The 19709-nt window shown below is 35.2% G+C and overlaps 2 protein-coding genes across 2 annotated transcripts; both read right to left on the bottom strand.

Moving 5' to 3' along the window:
• Window positions 1-6972: 6972 nt before the first annotated feature.
• LOC127863558 (uncharacterized) lies at window positions 6973-7412 on the bottom strand. The gene is made up of 2 exons (XM_052403123.1): window positions 7355-7412; window positions 6973-7300 (listed from the first exon to the last, which is right to left on the bottom strand). The coding sequence occupies exons 1-2, from the start codon at window positions 7410-7412 to the stop codon at window positions 7008-7010; spliced, it is 351 nt and encodes a 116-aa protein (XP_052259083.1). The 3' UTR covers window positions 6973-7007.
• LOC127863564 (uncharacterized) lies at window positions 7222-8094 on the bottom strand. Its single transcript, XM_052403129.1, has 2 exons — window positions 7949-8094; window positions 7222-7752 (listed from the first exon to the last, which is right to left on the bottom strand). The coding sequence occupies exons 1-2, from the start codon at window positions 8073-8075 to the stop codon at window positions 7541-7543; spliced, it is 339 nt and encodes a 112-aa protein (XP_052259089.1). The 5' UTR covers window positions 8076-8094; the 3' UTR covers window positions 7222-7540.
• Between the last annotated feature and the right edge of the window lie 11615 nt (window positions 8095-19709).

Here is a 19709-nt window from a genome sequence, read left to right as displayed (position 1 = left end):
TATCGTTATAAACCTACGTAAAACGCTTTTATTAGTTCAAGGCCTCGTTGTTATCGTTGAAAGATATAGGTACTGTATCAAACCCTCCGTACGTGTATGAACTATAAAAGAGACAGTCCTTTCGCATACATATTGTTGCTGTGCAATCTGATCAAAAGTCCGGGAATCCCGGTCTGATGCAATCATAACCCTTGCAACGTGTCTTCAACATTAATATGTTTTGAAAGCAGACAGGCTGAATATATTGTCATATTTCTTGTAAGAAACCTAGGTATGTAGCAGGATAAAACATCGACTTCCTATTCCTTACTTAGGTCTAACAAAGACAGGATGCGCATATAAATAATATTGTATATTTTCATGTCATTGGGGTTTAAAATGTATTTGCGATGCTGACATTGTATTATATTGTGTTTTTTTTTTTAAATAAACGTCATAATATATTAAAGAGGAAGAGGGATAATTCATGAAAAGCATAACAATTACGCGTTACCGTTGTAATGAAGATCTTAAATCCTGTTTTTGTATGTCATTGTTATTTAATTTTCAGTATCTATGTGAAGCGTTGTGTGTGAAATTAACTTAACATTTGCAAATACGACCATCGTATTCAAATATAAATATGATGTATTGGATGCAGCAAACTTGCTTGCACTGGTTTCATCAATTACCGTTGGCATTATTAACCAGGATTTCCGGAGGAAAAAACTGGTTATTAGATTGGCGAATGTCGGCGGGAGGATGGGCGGGCGTGCAGGCGGACGATCTGGCGGGCGGGCGGGCGGAACGAGCTTGTTAGGGCCATAACTTTGTCGTTCATTGTGAGATTTTAAAATCATTTGGCACATTTGTTCACCATCATTGGACGGTGTGTCGCGCGAAAGAATTACGTGGATATCTCCAAGGTCAATGTCGCCACGACTAAAAATAGATTGATTTTGAAAAAAGTGTGGTTACTATGAAAATGTAACAATGCACATTTTTAGTTGTCTTCCTTTATCAGACTGTTTTTTTTTTCAAATTTAAATCAAGGTTGCCACGAGTAAAAATAGATTGAATTTTAAACAAGGGGGTAACAATTTACATTTTGAATTGTCTCCCTTTATCAGATTTTTTTTTAATTGAAAACCTGGTTTTATTACAATTTTGTCCCTTGTTTCTAATTATGTCACTATAATGGTTCATGGTCCATGTGATTACTTGAATAGCCTTGTTCGTCCTGTTAAAGCCTTCAGGTACCGCGAGCATAGCGTGTGTTGTATTTTAAAGGGACTGTCAACCACGAATGACGAAAGAAGAAAAGGTCTAAAATAACGTATTTTTTACAATTATTAATTTGTATTGATTAAAATATCACGACTGGTATATAACATTACTTGAAAAAAGTTCATGTTGTCCATATATTTGGTAATAAAATTTCGCGATGTGAAATCGAAAGTACACCGCGAAAATAGGTAACAGAACGATATACACACTATAAATAACGTAAGTAGATTGATCATAGATTATAAACCATTCACTACGCATGCGAAATTTGCATTCCTGGGTTTACCACGTGACGATGATAATCAATCTACTGGCGTTATTTATAGTTAACTGGTATAGTTACCTGGTAGACATACCCAGTAAAAAAAATTACCAAATATATTGAAAATAATAAAAGTTAACAACTTTTTTCAAGTAATGTAATATACCAGTCGTGATATTTTAATCAATATAAACTAATAATTGTCCAAAAAATACGGTATTTTACATCTTTTATTTTCTTTGTCATTTTGGTTGACAGTCCCTTTAAGCTAGTATTAATTAGCATATTTGGTAACAAATATGTGATTATACTGATTTTATAGATAATGAATGACAAACTATGTATTAAACCTTAGATACGTAGATGATAAACAGTGTGTGGTGGTGTAAATACATGTTCCTTACGTATACGACAGAAACCATTTGGTAAACCATAAAACATGTATGGTATTTGAAGGAGAAGCGAGTCGAATTTATTCATATTTTCAAAACGTATTATTCAATCACATGAATTAGCGGGGCAACAATTTTGATCGCCGATGAATTTGCGCGGACTTTAATTCAGGAATTTTATGTGAAGATAAACTACTGAACATTAATCAAAATAGAATTAGGATGCGTACTGTTATGCGTGTTTTTTGTTTTGTGGTTGTCTAATCTGGTTTAGGTAGCAACTTGGAAACGATCTTTTTTCTAATTTAAGACGTTAAATTGCACGAAGAACATTGCTTATTTGTTTTTGTTGAAGTGTGAAAGGGACCGTGTTTTACAATATGTAACGAATTAAATCCCCGTGCACTCTAATCGAAGAACAATGTATGAACGTGAAATTCGTGAAATCGACGGTTGTGTTAAAGCCTTATGAACAGACATAAATGTCCATATATCTATATTGTTTAAGCGATGATGTAAACTGTCATTTGATTCTGAATATAAAATTGATCTTAACTTAACAATGTGGAAAAATCCAGCGTGCATTTAATAACTTCTAGAACGAACATATCAGATAAAAAAATGAGCATAGTGCGTTATTTTTGCATTTTACATGACCACTATACATTTACCATGAAATACATTCACTCATGTGTAATGTGATCACGAGTAACAAACCAAGAACCTCAAGTTAAGTATATCATAATCGTATAACAAACACAAATAAATGTCCGTGTTTTGTTCGAAACTGATATGTTGTAAAGTCCTAGAAGTCTATCAAAAGCACAACAAATACTCGTGATGCAATGTTCTGCAAATGTCATAATAATAGAAGACCATCGCAATTTGTACATCTTGAAGGTAAACTATGTGTTATCATAAATTATTTCATCGCAAGATTATGTTTTTATGCGACATTTGGTACGACTGACATTGAACTTGTACTGGAATACTCTGAAATAAACATGCATATATTATTTTCTTGCTCATCTATTAATATATGACACATTAATCAATGATATAATGCTCATTCGGCACCATTGAAATGCCTTTCTTTTTTTGTAAACACCCAAATAGATCTTATCAGTTTAACATGTTAATATAGTTTCGATATTTGCGTCAGTTTAATAAATCCTTCCCACCGTTATCTTTGTTCATAATTCTATTCATGGGACGGCGTGAATGCGAATATTCAGTTACTTATTGTATTCAATTCACGGACATGGGTATTTTCTTTTGTTAAAGATTTCTATAGAAAGGCGTATACTTTGACTGCCATCTCGGTTAACAAACGTGCTATTAAGAAGTAATGACGCATGTAGATATTATGGACAGTTTTGCGCTAGTGTAATATTGCACACGTTCCGGATACATAACGTAATATTGTTATACGGAACACCCGATCTCTTTTAATTAATAATAATGTCGTAAACGCTTTTACTCAAACTATTGTTAAGTATTAAGTGTCAGTCGTTTCAACGTGTGTGTTACACAACAGAAGATTACCGGCAATATCATTTTCCTCAACACATTATAATCATCCCCATCAACGGCATCAACATTACAATCACGGATATCACGAGCCTCACAACTTATGACAGCATAAACACCAGTGGCTTCCGCACCAGTACCACCTTCATCAGCATTAAACCGTCATTATAACCACCACGACTGTCATCAGCATTCGCCCACCAAATTTAATGTAACCAATTCCAGCACCACTCAATTTTTGCATTATCACAAACGCCGATATTTACAGCAGCACAACGGATATCAGCAATACTACCGCTAAAATCCTCAACACAACCACCGAGATCAGGAAGATTACCTGAATTCAGAATCACCTCCAACTAAAACTCTCCTCAGCATGATGAAACACGAGCATTACCATTTCCTTCTCACGCAGCAACTATTCTACGAATAAAGAAGGACCGCGCACGAAAATGCCAATTATAGCAATTGATTTCAGAAACGAATATAATTTCAAAAAAGTGCAGACGACGTTAAATGGGCAGCCAATGCCAATTGTAATTAGTTTGTTTTTTTATATCGTTTTTTAATTAGCTTTTATTTTCCCAACTTGTGTTCGTGTGCACGTATGAATAAACGGATATACATGTAAGAAACCACATGCGCCAATGCGAGTTTTCAAAATTAACAATCTGAAAAAAATATTTGTATAGATCTACATCCTTATACCGGTAATTTTACATCAATCTTTTAGATATAATGTTTCTGCAACCTGTTTAGTGGAAATCCTTTTAACGGAATAAATGATAGTTAAACTCGACTCCTCAGTTAAATTATATAGAGTTTATGCAGCCTCATAGTTTAAATATATTTATTCGGTTGTAAATCTTCCAATATAAAAATGGGCAATCTTTTGAGAAATGAATCATTATAACAAGCAACTTGGGGTGAACTTTACTTGTATTGGGATGAATACTGTTTACATAACATCGCAGTTTTGCGTACAACGAACATTCTTTATCAGACCAATGGTCGACCGAGAATAGATAAAATAATGAATGCAAGTCTCTGAAATGACTTATTCAATTTGTAATTTAAAACACCAACGATGACAATGTATTGTATTGACAAACAATACATAATCCTACTCCTCCTTCTCATCATCATCATCATTATCATCATCATCATCATCATCATCATCATCATCATCATCGCCATCGTCATCATCATCATTATTATCATCATCATAATCATCATCAGCTCGGGGTCCTTGTAAGTATACTTAAAAGTATCGGGCAACATGTAAGTAGTACCCGAGCCGATAATAACCAATCGAGCGTTAGTGCGAGTATATTGGTTAATAAGTAGTAGAGAGTAAGTTAGTTTATTTTTTCCGAGTACCTTATTCCTTAATCGAATAAGGAATACGGAACTGTTCCTTATTCCTTAGTCAGGCTTAATTTATTTGATAAAGGGTTTTAAAGAAAAATTAATGCAAACAATTCTTAAGTTAATCAAAACAAAATAACTAGAATACATTAACTTTATGCATTATGTTACATATTCATGTTTCTTCCTCCCGCATGCATAGGATTTCTTGTTTAAACTGAACCGATGTTTTCAAATTCAAATAATCACTTCACATCCACAAAACCTAAAACACATTACATTATTTTATATGTATGTGATATAAAAGTGCAATCTTGTACATTTCAACATGTTTGTTTTTATTTATAATCATGTTCCTTTTTCGCGTCTGAATAAGGAAAAAGGAACCAGTACCTTATTCCTCATTCAAGCCGAATAAGGAACTGGCATTTTCTTAATTAAACATCAATGAAATTGATCCAAGGTTAACCACATATCAATGAACATCATTATATATAAAAAAATTATATTGTTTGAATGTTACGTCGTTTACTAACTTGTACAGAGGGTAATCTATTTAACGGGCACATCGTAGAACGGTTTGGATACGTTACATTGAGACACTGTGAGCATGAGAGGCTCATTACTGTTATGTTTTGATCCCACTGACTGAAAAATTATGTCCATTCTGTGTTTTTTCTCTTATCTTTTTTTATAGGAAATAGACGACCCGTTAAAACAGAATATAAAGCAATACATATGTAAAAAAGTGTTAAAATTAACTTAGACAAAACTATAAGAATAACATGTACAATACACCAACAATAAACAGTATTTAGTTAAATTGTAACTTCTGATAAACTATTGCGATTGCTTTTAAAGCCACTTTTGGGTTCGCGTCAAAATAAACAAATAGACTTGAACAAATACAAATATTGTCTTAAGTTAGGCTTACGTAAGGTAACGTTATGATAGATGTGTAAACTCAACTTAGCGACATCGTATCTTTGACTAAGGTGCACCCTTAACGCACTATGTATATAAGTTTGAGTGAGAAACCCTTCTATTTTTAGTTATTCGCGCAGCGGACAGCTAATGTTACAGCCATAAAATTCAAGTCGGTCTGCTCTTAACTACACTAGGAGCGTCTGCTCTAGTACGTTAGGAACGATAACCACCGCATCTGCCTGTTTATACTTCACCACTTGTTCACTGCAGACAGCGAGAGTGTGTATGTAATCAATAGTGTTTAACAGCTTGTGCGAGGACATTTACCTGTCTAGTGTTTAACAGCTTGTGAGACGACATTGGCCAGCGTTTCATTGAAATCTGTACATAATGGCTGCTTTCAGGGTAAATGGGGCTTAATGCATGTCAAATAAGATTAGCCTGTGCACACTAATTAGCCTGTACAATGCGCACAAGCTAATCAAGGACGACATTTTCTGATTTTATGGTTTTTTCGTTTAAAGAGAGTATCTGGTACTGGGATGACAATTAATGCATATGCATTAAGCCCTGTTTTCCAAAAATGAAGCTTAAATTATCTTTTTTTTATTAATGATTTAAAAAAACAAACACATCTTGACCTGTGCTTTAATACACAGTCTATATAAATTTGAATGGGTTGTGTTTATTTCAAACTTGTGAAATAAAAAGCTATAATATAATTTGGAAAACTGAGTTGCGTCTAAGATTATGCAATAGCGAACAACTTCAGTGCCTTCAGCGCTTTGATGTTCTTTTATTAGTCCGTTTAAAATAAAATGTTAATGAAATTTTGTATCAATGAACAAATGTTTACATTCTGAATGTTAAACAATAGCTAGCTCTATAAACAGCTATATATAGCATTTAACTTCTTGGTATTTAGTAGGAGGTCCACCACGAGAGAAAAGGGTTACAAAACACCATAACTTATAGATTGTCAATGCGTCGTTCTTTTGAAGTTCCTTTGAAAGTTAAAGATAAAAAACTTTCCAACATTAAACTATATTGATTATTTATTCATCAGAATTATCAAAAACTTGTTTTTATATGATTTTTTGTTTTTATTCAATTTTATACAATAAAACATACATCATCGCACTGCACAGACACACAACTTCACGCACGCGTTCGAACACACGCACTCTCGCCTTCAAGCGTGCACGCAATCTCAAGTACATACTTACAGTACCTCATTCTTCATACTCCCAAGGAGTACACCACTAAAACGTCCATTCATCCCCATCACACAAACTTGTCACCGCCATCATCAGCTCATACTGCGTTTGACACCCACCATGATACCAGCATTCACACCCGTCACATCCATACCACTCAACACCCCTCTCTTCATCGTCCACACGTCCTCTTTCCCCACAGTTGGCAAACACATATACCGCAGCAGCCGCTTCTGCTATGACCTCCACTCTTGCCCGTTTGTGTTCTGTAGCCTCCTCTTCTCTCTGTCGTTTGTTCTCCAGGCTTTCCGTTTTTCTTTGCTCCTTTTCAACACGCTCTTATTCTTTCTTTTGAATTCTCTCCTCAGCTTATTTTCTTATCATCTCAATACCGTCTCTCCTCTCTTGCTCCTGTCTTTCTTTTTCCTGACATAATGCCAATACAAGCATTGAACATAAAATGCCATCGTGTATATGTTCATGCAAAGATTGCAAGAGTTGTGGATGTTAAACAAATAAACAAGTATTTATTGATATATTGCACAAATAACTCACTGCTTTATCGATATGTTTTCACGTCACGTACTCTCAGTTCGCCAGCAATCTGGCTTGAAGTCGAAACTCGGCCTTTCTGTTGACGCTGTGCTGATGCCTTTTTTTCTCCATTGGTGGCTCTGGAGTTGGGGCCAGGATCTTGGCCAACCGTGCGGGAACAATGCCCATCTCAACCAGTGAGTGTTTGTATAATTCCCGCAAATTGTACACGTCTCAGCAACGAATGTTGGCGCTTCTGAAAAATTAACATTTAATCACTTTATACCGGTACAAAAACAAGAAACGATTCCAAATCCGGCTTACCAGTTAAAGCAATTCATAATAATATACTACAAGACATTGGTCTTCTAGTTCTAAAATGCACCAGCAACGCATCCAATGCCTTACGTATGTACAATGCTTAATACGTAACCCTGTGCGCTGTGACTTACGATTTACGTTTGTCGGGGCGAATGTTGGTGCCACCATTTGTGACGTGTTGATAGCTCTGCGGTTGACTGGACACAGACCCGACGCAGCAAACGAATGCTGTACGGAGGCCGGGGATGCCTGGTCCATTGCGTGCCTCAACACCGCAGGAAACTTCGCCTGGGTGAACAGTAACCCCTTTCTGTCGTATGGAAGGCTGGACCAGAAGGTGTCCACTCAGGATTTGAGAGGTCAAAATATCTGAAAATCAGTAAAACAGAACATAAATTAAAATAAATACATGCAATAAAAACTGATATGAACTAAACTAACCAAACACTTGTTTGACTTATTTGTATAATTACAGTACAGAAAGAAAACCACACCACGTTACAAAAGTACAAAAAATGTAAATTTACCTTAACATATAATGGCTGGAGCATGTGTGTGGTGTTGCGGGCAATCCCACAAAAACAATATAATTTCTTACGGCCTCTTCAATCGTAGATATCGCCACGTGGATTTCGTGGTTGGTAAGGACCAATACGACTGGTCGTGCATTGCCCCAGTGCGGGACGAAGATGTGGGAAAACAACTTGTGGAATAAGTCGCCGTTTACTTAACAAGTCTCATTTGCCGCGAACAACCACGAGTCTGACACATCCTCGATCTCTGTATGGGGGAGACATCTCTGTCAAAATTAAAGCATTCATAACAATCACGTTATATTTGCATGTCACAGCGGTAGCATTATAATGGTTATAATAAGTCATACGATGAATCAATCATTTTTAACTTTGAGATTTCTATACTTACGTGTGTGTTCATATTACTAGCGGGAATGACTATTCTCACTTAATTTGTACACTACCATTGTTGGAAGTAATCTACCACTGCCGCCGACGCATACTTAAGCAGTGATGTGACCATTCACGAACGTCTTCTTCTTAATCGCATGGCTGGAATCTGTCGGAGCAATAACACGCCGTGTAGACTTTTCTTTACCAGTCCAGCCCGTTTCGTCGACGTTGAATCTGCAAAAACATGTACGACTTTAAATTCGACTTAAATAAAAATAACCAATTTCCATGCAATAAGTATGCACGTAATACTTATTTCTAAAAATTTGAATATTTCTAATTTTACATGAATACACTTAGGTTTAAGTATTTTTTTACCTGTGCAGGTTTGTTTTTTCAGTTCATTTTTGTCCAAAACTGCTTCAACAAGTCAAAGAGTTTGTCTATGACAGCCTGAGTGGAAATCGCTTCCCTCGCGGCACTCATGGTCTCTGCTAACCGATCTGACAGCTGGTTGCGAGTTAGAAATTCACGAATCCATTTCGGAGAAGGGCCGGACGTGCGGTTTAAACGACAGGATTTGTCTAAAATTTCAAATTACAGATGTGACAGATAAAAAAGACAGGATAATTACATGGAGGAATGAAATGAAAAGATATTTCAATTAATGATTAATCAAAGAACTGCAACGAAGAACAATAATTGTTAAAAACATAAAGCAATTTCACAAAATTCTAGTAATATGAATTTATAAATTGTTAAATTATATTAATGATAACTTTATTATTCAAATGATTTGCATTGACCGTTCCACGGCATTGATAAATAAAGGACTTGTGTTGGATAATAAAGGCCTCCTTCCCGAAAACGTTCCTGAAGTTGCATGGTTTCTCTAGTCTCAAAGTATGTATTCTATTTACCAGATGTATTTATTATGTCTCTAACTTTGGACTTCAACACTTCACGGCACGCCGGTAACTCCTGTCTAGCCATGTATTTCAGGAGTCCGACAAGGGCGGCCTCTTCCTCGTCAGTGTGGTCCCTGTGACGCGCACGGCCTTCAGAAACCATCGCTGGGGCCTTCAACCGGTCCATTCAACCGCGGCACGCCATATTCTTTGGCCGCACTTCGCAAAGCCAAATTTTTCCTGCGCACGGCACTTATCGCCATACTCATATTTTCCGAAGCATACGATGTCTTGTATGAGTAAGACATGTTTCGATGGGTGAAACTATAAAAAACACGTCTAATTCATAAAAAAGCATGACTTTTCAACGGGTTTGCATAAATCATTCTCTATTATTGGCGTCGCCCTGGAGGGCGGCGACTAGTACGTAATGCATTGTTTTCGCTTATGGGAGAAGTTATTTTACGGATCAATGTATAAATTTTTGTTTTAAGAATATATTGCAAAGTGGTGATTTTTTGTGTAAATTAGTGTAAATAAGTACTGCATTTGTGCGTATTACATTTATTACAACATTTATTGCCAATAATACAAAGCTTAGTGTTTTAATTAATAACTGATCCACAACTGATCACAGGGGAAAGATCACAGTGACTGGGATAATACGCGAAACTTTCTGGTTTTGTATAATAACAAATGAAGTTTTGAATAAAAACAAAACATAATCAAAATATATATACATTGTGGTTTTTCTAATTTGCTTATTTAGTGGAGAATCAATGTAGTACGATATTTGACGACCTATCGCGCAAGCAAGTTTATTAGAATGCGTAGTTGTACTAAAACGAACAATGTATTAGTTTATTAATAGACATATAATAACGATCGCTATACACAACTTCACCAAATAGCAGTACATAAGTGACTGTCAGCCGGAATAGCTCAGTTGGGAGAGCTTTAGACTGAAGTTGTTTACACAACAGTCATCTAAAGGCCCCCGGTTCAATCAAACGGAACAGTTCGGCGGCTGACAATTTTTTCAGTCAGGTTGATAAATATAATAAAGCTTTATTTTCTGTAGATATTTTTAAATCCATTTTACTACAATTGGACATTTTTATCAAAATTAATGGATGCAACGTGGTGACAACGTTAATAAAAATTAACAACACATCTATTATCCATGTATTGTTATGGTTGTCTATCATAGGCCTATCCCTACCACATATAGAGCGCGAAGCGCGACACGTATTATTGATTTTAACAATGAGTTGCGATAAAGGAAGCAGCCGCTTATCAAGGAGGAGCTGTGTCCCAGCAACCCGTTTCCCTAGAGTCAAGCACACCTCGGAGTTTTATTTTTTAAGAACCACATATAAAGCGCGAAGAGCGACACGTATTACTATCTAGGTGGTATGGGCCCTTTAGCATTATCCGACCATTACGTCTTTAGTTATCTTCCTTAGAAGTTTAGAAATTTTGAAATCCTTATTCGAAGTCCAAAATTTTCATCCGATGGTTCCGAAACTTTCACGGTTTTTTTTTATCAATGAGGACCCAACCCAAACTCTATATGAGCAATAACGGACCATTAGTCCAGAATTATGTCTCTTTGAATTTAAAAATAAAAGTGAAAAACTGCTTGGTTAGGTGAATATGTCAACATTTCTCATCAGATTCTTTCCAAACTTACAGTGTTTTTATATCAATAAGCATGTTTACCTCATTTAAAATGAGAAACATCGGGACAATAAGTCCAGGTTTTTTTCTATTAAATTTGACAAAATAAACAATTTCCACTTGTCTAAAAGATTTCACAACTTTGGTATGAATCTTTCCAAACTTGTTAAAAGTTTTTATATCAGTATTACTCGAACCCTATTGAAAATGATGAATATCGGAGCAATAAATCTATTATGATCTTTTACTGAATTTCTAAGTATTGTGAAATGCAGCTTCTTTATACAATTTACAGTTTTCATTCATTATTTTTAAACTTGTACAGTGTTTTCACATGATGAGCAACGTAAGAATAAGTTCATAATCATATCCCCTTGAAGTTGAGAAAAATATGAAATTACGCTTACAATATGAAGCAGATTTTTAAAAACCTACACAGTTCTGTTCCATTGATGAAAACTGCACACGTATACCAGTAAAAAAGGAAACCAATGTAAATAAAATGATTTATGAAATATTTGGGGGGTTACAACACAAAATCATAGATAATGGTTTTTTGGGAGTTATAACACAACATCATAAATAATGGTTATTTTGGGGTTCTAACACAAAATCATAGATAATGTTTATACCAGTTGTTTTTTTTCTATTTTGTTTAAAATAATCGGCCAATATATTAATATTTACAGTAGAAAAAAAATCGTTCCATACTGATATACCGACTTGGCAGTAATCATGTGTATTTGACATGATTTGACAAACGGCTACGCCCCAAAAAGACGTCGACCCAATGAAAAAAATGAACTTCTAATTCTTGCATAACGAAAGCTCCGCCCAGAAAATACAATTTACCAATTAAAAACACACAAACGTCTCAATCTGACATTTCAGTACGGCGCGCCCACCAATGAAATAAATGACGATTAGTTAAAGCTGGATGCCGAAGGCATGAATTTCATTTCATTTTAAGAGATCAATACAAACATATATATAACGGAAATGAAACTTTGAAAATAATATTGTAAAGGAGGTTATCATTACTTATCTTAACATCAAGACATTATTGATCAATCGATTCTTTCATAAATTAATAAGGGGCCTCACGGCCTCTGCCAAAACGTAACCACTGTAAAGAAATTAATTTAATGTATTTAATAAAGTTGCTATCATCGCGAATCTGAGGTTCTTATTTTTTATTGTCTTAGTTTTGCCTGTATTCAAAAAAAATCAGTGATTGGTTGAATCAATTTATCCTTATATTAAGCTAGTATCGTTTTAAAGAAGATTTTCCATAGTTTTGTAATAACGGAAACAATTGTGGATCTATTATTTCTCGTAGTTTTAAGGTGGCATAATGCTCTTGGATAGGTCCGTGAAAACAAATACCCATGTATTATTTATATTTATACAGCTGCCTTTAATACCGATTGTGCATGTATAGGCATGTCAGGTCTTCTTTACTTACTCAAAGTTGGAATTATGCGTTGAGTGTGTCCGTTGTCCATTTACTTACATTAACCAACGTAAAAATTTGTACCGCAAATCAAACTACATTTATAATTAACGTATTTGTTGACAGTAATGAAACAATGAACGCCGATATTTTCGCAATTACTGAATTTCCGGAATAGTAGAATACAGTACCCAGCACTGAACGTAAGGATTACTTACACTATTACTTAAAAACAACATCACAGACTTATACGTTTACAAAAAATCTGTCTAACGCGTATTTGACAAAAAAAAACGCGTTTTTTCGCAAGCATACGAACCTTGTTTCTTTGAATCACCAAATAACTGATACAAATATTAATTTAAAAAATACGAACTATTATGTAATGATAATATCGATAGCAGAAATTATTTTGATCTTCAAATATATTAGACAAAATTGCTTCGCCTCCTGTTTTTAGTGTTACATGCAGTCAGTTTGATACTTAGCACACATTGTTGAGTGCATGCCGCCTAGGATTTGTAAAATACATTGCAAATGGTAAGTTTTGGTATCAACTTGAAGGTATATTGGTAAGCAATAAGAAAATAAGCCATTTTTGTGCTCTACTTTTGTGTTGATGGTTCCCGGCTTGAAAGTAGGTCATACTATTTGAGCCCAAAATGGTTGTCTGCACAGCTGTCAAAACCGGTTTGGCTGTTCTAAGGTAAATATTTTGAGTTAGCACACATAGAATTTAATGACATGCATTTTTCCAAAAGATTATGCATTTATCTTTCCAATGATGTATGATGATATAGTGGGTATGCGCTTGATCATGGTAAACATTGATATCGAACTTCAACTATTTTATATGTAATATAGAAGGAAATTAATTGCGCACGCGTAACCTTATAGAATCAAAATGGTGTACATGTGTAGACGAAACACCGACATGTAGCGAGAACAATTTTATTTCAATTTTATTGAATATTAACGTTTTTAGCCGAACATGAGCCCAGCAAACATTTTAAATCGGTCCGATATCGGCCCGATATTTATTTCAATATCGGCCCGACATCGGTAATTACATCGGCCCGACAACGGGAGTGCAACACGGCGCAATGCTGGCCCGACATCGGTATGTATATCGGCCCAACTTCGGTAATTACATCGGCCCGAGATCGGGAGTGCAACAAGGCTCGATGTTGGCCCGACATTGGTATGTATATCGGCCCGAGATCGGGAGTGCAACACGGCTCGATGTTGGCCCGACATTGGTATGTATATCGGCGATACCTTCTTGAGCCAGCATGGTGCCGACATACTTTTAACCATTCCTCAGTCCCTGTCTAGCCTCAATTGTTTTTAATTGTTGTTGGTAGTGGTGTTAATAGTCTTATATGGTAAATACTAGCTGTGAAATGTGGAGTAAGACTTGTAGTTAATCAGTTGTACTTTTTCTGAACTGCAGGTAAATATATATATTGACACAACATTTCCCAATTTCATGGAATGGGGTCACATTCCCAAAACACTGAAAAAAAAGCCATTAAGTCAGACCATTCCTTTAAAGAGAACTAATAATGTTATGCAGTATAAAGCAGCCAGTATTTGTTAATGAATACACTGCAGTAGGACAGAGCAATAGATTGCTGAATGATATATAATTGAGTAGTTTACTGGGACTTATTTACATATGGTTATAAATACCTTAAACTAACATATATTAAAATTATTTGTTGTTTTCACCAGGAATTGATCACTTGAAAATAAAAATAATTGAGTTCTGTCACTTATCAAAATCAAAATGAATTGAGGGAATTGGTTTTTATAATTGAGTATTTTCAGAAATAAACACCTTGTATGTCCCCTGAACTTAGACATAAATTATGGGCATTTCTAGAAAGTTTTGAATAAAAAATATTACGAGAAAATTGTCTTCAATATTAATACAAACTACATGAAACTTGTTTTCTTCAAAAATGACAAATGAAAATAATTAGAACAAGAATATATTGAAAAGTTACGTTTACCTAAGTAACACACAGAGTTACAGCTATTTAGGTAATAAAAGCAAAAAAAAAACAAAAAAAATATACACTGCTTCCATCATTACGCATATTAAAAGAAAAGTTGTGTAAAATCATTAATTTCAAGTTCAAAGAGACCTTTACATCATAACAAATTGCAGCAGGAGACTAAATTAAAAGTTAAAACACACACGAGTTAAAATTCATTGGGACGGTTCATCACTTTTTTTGGCTGTCCTCTTTTTTCTTCCACCGTCAATATCCATTATATGTTCAAACAGGGTTGCAATAATTAACGATACTGAGCAGTTTATAAACCAATATTATTTCTTAACCCTTTTTAAATTACAATGTGAAGACTACTTTTGAAAAAGGAAAACAGCCGGATGTAATTCTGTATGTATATATATATTCACACATATGACCAGTTACGGGGTCTCTGATTAAGAAATAGGTCATGAGGTTCCCACTTTAAATACATGTATCTCCATACCCTTTTTTATCCGATATTAACACGAATTAAGGTGTATAGGGGTACCTTGTATAGTATTATATATAAATACGTCATTTATTTTACGTCTCATACAAGGAAATATATAGCGACATTAATTGCGAGGTACATGAAATTTCAATTTCAGACGTGATTGTGGTTTTCGATATAAGACCTTATTGTGACATTTGATTGCATTACCTCCCCTACACCCCCCTCATAGTAATTAAAGGTGCCTAGAACGCGGGGTTGTATACAGACCCGGTTTTTTATATTGACCCCTTAAGTATAGTATGAAAAGTACCGAGACCGCGTAACTGGCACTATGTATTAGTTCTAACTGTGATCTTATCTTTTTACACATTACTCTGCCAATCAGCCAATGGAAGTTTTCCAAATACTGCCTTTTTCTTCCTCCCATGCCAGCTGTACTGGTTGGCCACCTCATTTGACATGCAATGCTTCAGAATGCGCCGGCACACATCAGCACGGTTTCGGCCACCCAATACAGACAAATGGCTTACCTGAAAAGAAACACAAAGCATCTGTACACAGCTCTCAGTTCATTAATTTATGTTGTATACTAAAAGAACAATAAGTAATAACCTAAGAAAGAGCTGCCAAATGGCCTGTTGCATTGGGTGTACTGGAACATGATTCCTCAGCATTGTGAACATGATTTAAGTGTATAGAAACTTTTTTTTTTACCTGTCTGTATGAGTGCCAGTATGTTTTATCCCTTGATTTTGACATTGCTAATATAATACACGGAGTGTTCTCAGTTTCACCAAAATTTATTAGAAAGAATTTTATGAAACAACTTATAGCTGACTAGCTATTCATTCATGAAATTAAACAAACATTGAACAGTCGCGAAAACATGTGACATTTGATGGCAGATAGCAATTTCAAAAAAAACAGCACTCTAAAAATGGTCTGATCTTGTGAATAAACAAATAAAATTGTTTCCGAACAAAAATAAATAAAAAAGTCCAGGACAGAATAGTTCTACCTTGATAATTTTGAAATTGAGTCAATGCAGCTTTGTCGCGCGCCTATTTGTATGATCATACAGGACTGAATATATTTTAAAGTCAAATATTTCAAACGCATATTTACATAAAAAGTAATATGACAAATATATTTATTAGCTCATCTATTTTTTGAAAAAAAATTATGAGCTATTGTCATCACCTTGGCGTCGGCGTTGGCGTTGGCGTTGGCGTTGGCGTTGGCGTTGGCGTCGGCGTCCGGTTAAGTTTTGCGTTTAGGTCCACTTTTCTCAGAAAGTATCAATGCTATTGCATTCAAACTTGGTACACTTACTTACTATCATGAGGGGACTAGGCAGGCAAAGTTAGATAACTCTGGCGTGCATTTTGACAGAATTATGTGCCCTTTTTGTACTTAAAAAATTGCAAATTTTGGTTAAGTTTTGCGTTTAGTTCCACTTTTCTCAGTAAGTATCAATGCTATTGCATTCAAACTTGGTACACTTACTTACTATCATGAGGGGACTGGGCAGGCAAAGTTAGATAACTCTGGCATGCATTTTGACAGAATTATGTGCCCTTTTTATACTTAGAAAATTGACAATTTTGGTTAAGTTTTGTGTTTAGGTCCATTTTATTCCTTAAGCATCAAAGCTATTGCTTTCATACTTGCAACACTTACTAACTATCATAAGGGGACTGTGCAGGCAAAGTAATGTAACTCTGACTGGCATTTTGACAGAATTATGTGCCCTTTTTATACTTAGAAAATTGAAAATTTGATTAAGTTTTGTGTTTAGGTCCACTTTATTCCTACAGTATCAAAGCTATTGCTTTCATACTTGCAAGATTTATGAACTATCATAAGGGGACGGTGCAGGCAAAGTTATGTAACTCTGACTGGCATTTGGACGGAATTATGGGCCCTTTATACTTAGAAAATTGAAAATTTGGTTAAGATTTATGTTTTGGTCACTTTACCCCTAAAGTATCATAGATATTGCTTTCATACTTGGAACACTCACAAACTATCATAAGGGTACAGTAAAAGGACAAGTTGCATAACTCTGGTTGTCATTGTTACGGAATTATGGCCCTTTTTTGACTTAGTAACTTTTAATATATGGTTAAATTTTGTGTTTCGATCCACTCGAAGTATCAAGGCTATTGCTTTCAAACTTCAAATACTTACATGCTATCATGAGGTTACTGTACCTGGCAACTTGAATTTTACTTTGACCTTTGAATGACCTTGACTCTCAAGGTCAAATTATTAAATTTTGCTAAAATTGCCATAACTTCTTTATTTATGATTAGATTTGATTGATACTTTGATGAAACTACTCTTACCTGACATACCACAATAGACTTCACCCAAACCATCCCCCGTGCCCTCCCCCCCCCCTCCCCCCCCTCCCCCCCCCCCCCCTAATTTTTTTTTTTTTTTTTTTTTTTATAAGATCATCTCACAAATGACCACCACACCCTCACACTATACCCCCACCCCACCCCCCCCACCCCCCCCCCCAAATTTTTTTTTGATTTTTTTTTTTTTTTTTTTTTTTTTTTTTTTAAGATCATCTCACAAATTATCACCACACCCTCACACTATACCCCCCCCCCCCCCGATTTTTTTTTTTTTTTTTTTTTTTTTTCGCTTTTTTGGAAGATAATGTAATAAATGTCCACAACCCCACACTATACACCCCTCTTCACTCCACTCCTCCCTCCTTTGTGATTGAAAATGAGAGTCCCTTCACCTTTAAAAAGAAAATAGATGAGCGGTCTGCACCCGCAAGGCGGTGCTCTTGTTAAATGAAAGGTATTTTATAACATTATGTGATATAAATTTAGTTGACATACTTTATTTTGTTTACTTCCAAAGCCTGGGCAGATTCACTGCACTAGAGCCAAGGGAAGCAACCTGTGTATTTCCTTTTAACAACGGTTACTCTTTCTGGACATGATAGTATTGATTTTATATTAAGTATCTTACACGGTTTTTAAAAGAGACATAATAATTAAATGTAATAACAAGAAATTAAAAAGAAAATAATCAAAGTTACCTTTTCTCTTGAGTGTTAATTATGATATCGGGCCTATGTTGGGCCGATATCATGCTTTGAACTGTTGAGTACAATATGTGTTTCTTTGTCTGTTTAAGTCGTTTTGGATAAGCCTTAAAAGAAAAAAAGTAAAAAAAGATCATCATTATGAAGAGGTCTGAAAACCATTTTAATAAAAAAAGCTTTGCCTTAAATTTACTACGATTTACTACTATTTCCGATATGAAGCGCTGTCAATGAAAGTGTTATGTTAAGATCGTCTGCTACACATTTCAATTTTTGTGGGAATTTAATAAAGAGGACCAATAAAAGGTATGGGATATAGATAAATTTGTGTAATTTTAGTTAAATTTTTATTTTGAAATGCAATTTTACCTGTTTTTTCCTCATTTTGTTTTTATTTGTTTGTTTATAGGCGTAGTTATGTCACTTCATCAAAATACTCGGAGCGCTTGCGTGTGACGTCATCCAAATGGCCGCGTTCTTAATGTAAACAAAGTGGTCGAAATTAGGTCATGGTCGACTTACGGTAATCGGAGGATATAATATGCGACCTATCTTTCACGGTTTTTAAAAGAGACATAGACAATTAAATTTAACGCAACAAGAACTTAAAAAGAAAATAATCAAAGTTACCTTTTCTCTTGAGTGTTAATTATGATATCGGGTATGGGTATCGGGCCTATGTTGGGCCGATATCATACTTTGAACTGTTGAGTTATAAGTATTTTTATAACAACGGGCCGACATCGGGCCGACATTGTCCTATAAATATAAATTGAATAATATGCGACCTAATCAAACGTTATTAAACCAGATGGATTCACTAAAATGGAAAATTGCAAAAAGTTCTCATCTCTTAACAAAATATGTTTTGTTTAACATAAATGTCGGTCCGATGTCGGCCCAACATCGGCAAACCTCTGCCGATATTCCATCATTTAGCCGATATCGGTCCGATATGGGCATGTTTGCTGGGAGATCGGTAAGTTGTGTTATCACGTTTTTTTAAATGTTATTTAAGAATTCAGTTGCCTTTGTTCAGCAACTGCATGGAAACATATGTGTTCTAGATGAAAATGGTCACGTCCAACTATTCGAAGGGTATTTTTTCAAACTGGGTATTTTTTGTCAATATTAGTTGTTGCAAAGTCAAACCATACACATTATGTACATTTAACAATCTAGAACACCTGAGGTAAGCTCGGGGCGGGGTATGGTCCGGGGGGGAGGTTATGGAGTTATGGAGGTTTCGGTAAATGACAAGTTCTGCAAATTGGATTTTTATAGTAAATGCCGTGGAGGTTTCGGTAAATTGGTATACATAGGGATCATCGCACCTTTAGTCGATAAGCGTGTACATTGAGTTGTTTGGCACAAATT

Source organism: Dreissena polymorpha, unplaced genomic scaffold (assembly GCF_020536995.1).
Source record: "Dreissena polymorpha isolate Duluth1 unplaced genomic scaffold, UMN_Dpol_1.0 chrUn016, whole genome shotgun sequence".
Lineage (NCBI taxonomy): Eukaryota > Metazoa > Mollusca > Bivalvia > Myida > Dreissenidae > Dreissena > Dreissena polymorpha.
Note: the sequence above shows the minus strand (reverse complement) of the source record. Positions and strands in the feature narration are given on the sequence as shown.

What these genes read in the sequence shown, in the direction of transcription:
- LOC127863564 (XM_052403129.1), bottom strand. Translation starts at nt 8,075, where the DNA reads ATGGACCAGGCATCCCCGGCCTCCGTACAGCATTCGTTTGCTGCGTCG. An exon ending in CGCCCCGACAAACGTAAATC is followed by an intron (nt 7,753 to 7,948) that starts GTAAGTCACAGC and finishes TTAATTTTTCAG; the next exon opens with AAGCGCCAACATTCGTTGCT.
- LOC127863558 (XM_052403123.1), bottom strand. Translation starts at nt 7,412, where the DNA reads ATGCTTGTATTGGCATTATGTCAGGAAAAAGAAAGACAGGAGCAAGAG. An exon ending in GGAGCAAGAGAGGAGAGACG is followed by an intron (nt 7,301 to 7,354) that starts GTATTGAGATGA and finishes AGAAAGAATAAG; the next exon opens with AGCGTGTTGAAAAGGAGCAA.